Source organism: Gossypium hirsutum, chromosome A03 (genome assembly GCF_007990345.1).
Source record: "Gossypium hirsutum isolate 1008001.06 chromosome A03, Gossypium_hirsutum_v2.1, whole genome shotgun sequence".
Taxonomy (NCBI): domain Eukaryota; kingdom Viridiplantae; phylum Streptophyta; class Magnoliopsida; order Malvales; family Malvaceae; genus Gossypium; species Gossypium hirsutum.
The window spans coordinates 74,269,787-74,273,878 of record NC_053426.1 but is presented as its reverse complement, the minus strand read 5'-3'; the positions used below and the strand labels follow the sequence as shown (position 1 = coordinate 74,273,878).

Genomic DNA, 4,092 nt, shown 5'->3' with positions numbered 1-4,092 from the left:
AATGAAAAGCAAAAGAATAAATGAAGTCCCAACGACCCTAATTGCTGGCCTCTGAGACTAAGACCCTCAAAGCCATAACTTTGAACATTCAACTTTGAAATCTCTTTGCCTTTATTTTGCAGAATCGACATCACATATAATTTCACTCTACAACCTTTTTAAAGGTCCAAACCTGCGGCCATTTGCAAGCCCTGAGACTCCCCCACCACTTGTCACATCCATCTCACATTGGATTCCAACCACCCTTTTGACATTATGTCCTTGATATCTCAACTTTCACACACACGTAAACAACCCCAAATGAGACCAAAGATGGCTTTGATGAGATAATATGTAAGAACTCCATATTCTATGCTCAAGTGCTTATTGGATAACATTCATCACCAAATTCAATCTTTGTAAAAAGCCAGAGAGACAAACATCAATGATAAAAATGGAACTATACACATCACATACCCACATAATCAAACATATATTATGATAAGAAACAACTCTATCACTTTCTTTGAGATAAATATTTGTTGCTCTCCTGCTCCTCCTCTCTCTATACACAAAACTGACCCCCAACTATTTTATAAATCAAACTGAGAGGAAAATAATGCCCCAACATGTAATGAAATCAAATCTACCAATGGCCTATTATTTTTTAGATGGTATCAGCTTCAGACCGGCTTGCTCTGCCGCGGTGGTGTCGCTTCCCGTGGTGACGCCTGCCTCCAAACGTGACTGGATCGAACCTTTTCAGTCTTTCGGCTTCGCGGGGATTGATCACACACTCTACAGGTGGAACTTTGTATCTGGTCTGGTCATAGCAGTAGGAATATGTCATGTGCTTCCTCCTAAAGCTATCCATTTTGCTTCTTTGTGAAGGGGTGATAGTGGCAGAAAGTTCCAAACTTTGAGAGGTGGTATCACACTTCTTCGACGAAAATTCAATGGGATCCACTGCGCAGCCGTGGAGGATCAGGTCGGAAAATTCTGCTACGTAAGGAGCGTATTTGTAATTGACTCTATATTTGCCACCATTAGTAGCCCAATCAGACCCATCCCATATTGTAGCATACAACGACATCGGCTTAGAGGGAAAGTCCCCACCCATTGCAGCTGTTCTTTTAAACTCTCTAATGGGGATGTTGTCTATATAAAATCTGCAACCAAAAACAATGATAACCATCAAAAACACACAACATTAAATTCAACACCATAGATGTTGGATAAAACAGGGGATACAAATTGTACAACATATAAACCTTCAAAAGATAAGAAAACCCCACCCTATATATCAACATCAAACTCTTCAACAAGGCAAGTCGAACACTTAAATCATACAAAAATTCAACAGTTGAAAAGGCTGTGGTTGAAGCAGAGATTAAGGAATAAAGGAAAATGGAAAAGGGAGGGGATTCTTTATTCTTACATGATTTGAGAATCAGTCCAGAGAATAGTGTACTGATGGAAATCATCAGCAGGGTCGAACCAAAGATTGTATCTTTCTTCTCTGCCAACACTGGTGCTTCCATTGCCGTAAATATTGGTCTGAATCCTCCAATCTTTGCCTCTGATGTTACCCAAGAACTCAAAATCTATTTCATCGTGGTTCTTCTCGAACATATCACCATTTGACATCTGCACTCAGAAAAAAAAAATGACGGGATTCTTATACATATTAAAGGTAAAACTATCTGGTATTAATTTTAATCAATTGTTTTTGTTTATCTTTAAAAATAATTGGTAGCAAAAATAAAGAGGAAACTTTAGCAAGTTTACCATCTGGGTTTGGATCAGATTCCCAAACAAAAATATGATTTTTTTTTTAACTTGAAAAGGTAAAACGTTAAAACAAAATACATGTTTTCAAGATGAACCGTTGAAGATAGTGAAGACAACAGCGGCAAATTCATCCCAGTATCAATACTTCAAAAAATTGAAAAAAAAAGGAGTTTTTACTTTTTTAGCAGCAACCATACGATTAAGCTTCTAATAAGCCTGTTAAGAAACCTTCTAACAAAAATAATTGTAAGATAAAAAGGAAAACAAAAAGAGATTAATCTTGAATAGAGATAAACTCACATAGAAAGCAACCACAACTCCAGCAGTATAATCAGCAGGTAACTTTATTGAAGCACTGAAGTAACCATGCAAGTAAAGGTCTTGAGACACAAATCCAGACCCTGTTTTTTACACCATAAACAAAGCCAAACACAAAAAATAAAAACACTTCCTTTTTAATTAAAACAAGAAGGAAAAAGAAACCCCAAATATATCAAAACCAGAGACCAGCAAAAAGAAAATAAATAAACAAACAAACCTGTTCTCTCATTCAAAGACAAGTGAACAGCTTTACCATCTCTGTGGAGAACTAGATTATCATCTCCAAACAACTGACTATACCCTTCATCAAATGACAGAATTGGTATCCTTTTTCCAAACCCACAAACAAAAACAGAAACCAAAGTCAAAACCAGAAACAAAGAAGGTAACTTGGTCATCGTATTATCCCTTGAATCTCTCTTTATTTTTTTTCCTTTGATATATGGTCGTATTTTTGTTGCTCTATCACCCTGAGATTATATAAGACAAAGAGAAGAGTATAAAAGAAGGAGGATTTTTTATATGTATTATGAGAAAAGAAGAAATTTTTGAGAAAGGAATAATCTCTAGAGCTATGGGAGGGGGGCGATAGAGAGCCGGAAAAGGCTATTGAAATGAAAGAATAGCGCAGGTCATTGGCGAGTGAGAGGGTATTATTGAGCTGTTCATATGTAGACAGCCCTTTTTCATTTTTTTTTTCTCAATGTATTTATTTATATATTATTCTCTCATTTTCTTTTAATTTCTTACACTGTTTTCTTTCATCATCATGTTCCTTCCCTAATTCCATCATTTTCTGTCATATTGTAGACTTATTTATTTTTAAAACTATTGTTTAAATACAAATGCATTAATAAAAATATAAATAAATAAAATATTCTCTTAATTACATAACTTCCTTTATGATTAAATAATATCTTTAACAATCGATTAACTCCTACCATTTGTAGGTTTTCTTTTCTTTTTTCTAATTATAAAAAAAAAAGTCAAAAGAGCTGTGAAAGAAAAAAGAAACTCTACTTCTTTTATTATTGAAATTGGTGAGTGTTTTTTTTTTCTCTCAAGTTGTATATGTATATTTATATGAGATGAATATTGTTCATTGACATGATGTATTAGTTAAGTTAAGCTTATGTATATAGATAAATATCTTATTTTAGACTAAAGACGTATTTATAAAATCTTATGCAAGACTGACCTGTATGGGTAATCCCATAGGAAAGCAAGCTAGACTTGTGAGCCTGTCCTGCGACCGAATTTTATGAACCTGACCAGTGAGCCGATCCTATAAGCTTATTACAAATTGATCCAAATCTATTCGAACTTTGAACCGATGATAGTAACAGTTAAGGTAAATAAATAATTTTATTGTTGATGAAATTTTATTCCTTGACAAACATTTAGCAAAGACTAATTTTATTTTGAATAGTGTATAAAAATTTCGACTTGCATGCTTTGATAATGAAGGATGATTTTCATTGTTTTATTTAAATTTTAATTGAAAAAATTATTATTTGTATAGATTGAAAGAAATGAAAGAAAAGATAAGATTTATATGATGTATATTATAGATGAATTTGAGAATGAGAAAATCAATATAATATTTGTATTCTTTTATTTTGTGTTAATAATCATCGAAATTTACTTAAAAAAGAAAAAGGTAATGAATATTTAAATTATATTGTTATTTAAGATTAGAATTTGGTTGAACAAATTCATACCCTAATTAGTTATATTATTGAGATTGGTGATCAACTTTATCTGCAACATATATATTTTTTATGTTGCTAACTTACTCTTCCACATGTTTATATTTATATGTATGTATTGAGATTGAGATTGAGGTTGAGATTTGAACTCAACTTAATGATTTGGGAAAAAACAATGAAATAATTTGCAAATTAAATTTAGTTTTTGGAATTTGAGATCTCAGTCTGGAATCCAAAATTTTATGCTTTGCATCAATTCATTACCAATATACTTCTATCTTCCATTTCATGT

General features: G+C 32.7%; 1 protein-coding gene across 1 annotated transcript; it reads right to left on the bottom strand.

Annotated features, from left to right (window-relative positions):
- Positions 1–453: 453 nt before the first annotated feature.
- LOC107886304 (probable xyloglucan endotransglucosylase/hydrolase protein 28) lies at positions 454–2,797 on the bottom strand. Its single transcript, XM_016810203.2, has 4 exons — positions 2,309–2,797; positions 2,071–2,171; positions 1,418–1,626; positions 454–1,148 (listed from the first exon to the last, which is right to left on the bottom strand). Exons 1-4 carry the CDS (start codon positions 2,487–2,489, stop codon positions 647–649), a joined length of 993 nt encoding a protein of 330 aa, XP_016665692.1. The 5' UTR covers positions 2,490–2,797; the 3' UTR covers positions 454–646.
- Positions 2,798–4,092: the final 1,295 nt, after the last annotated feature.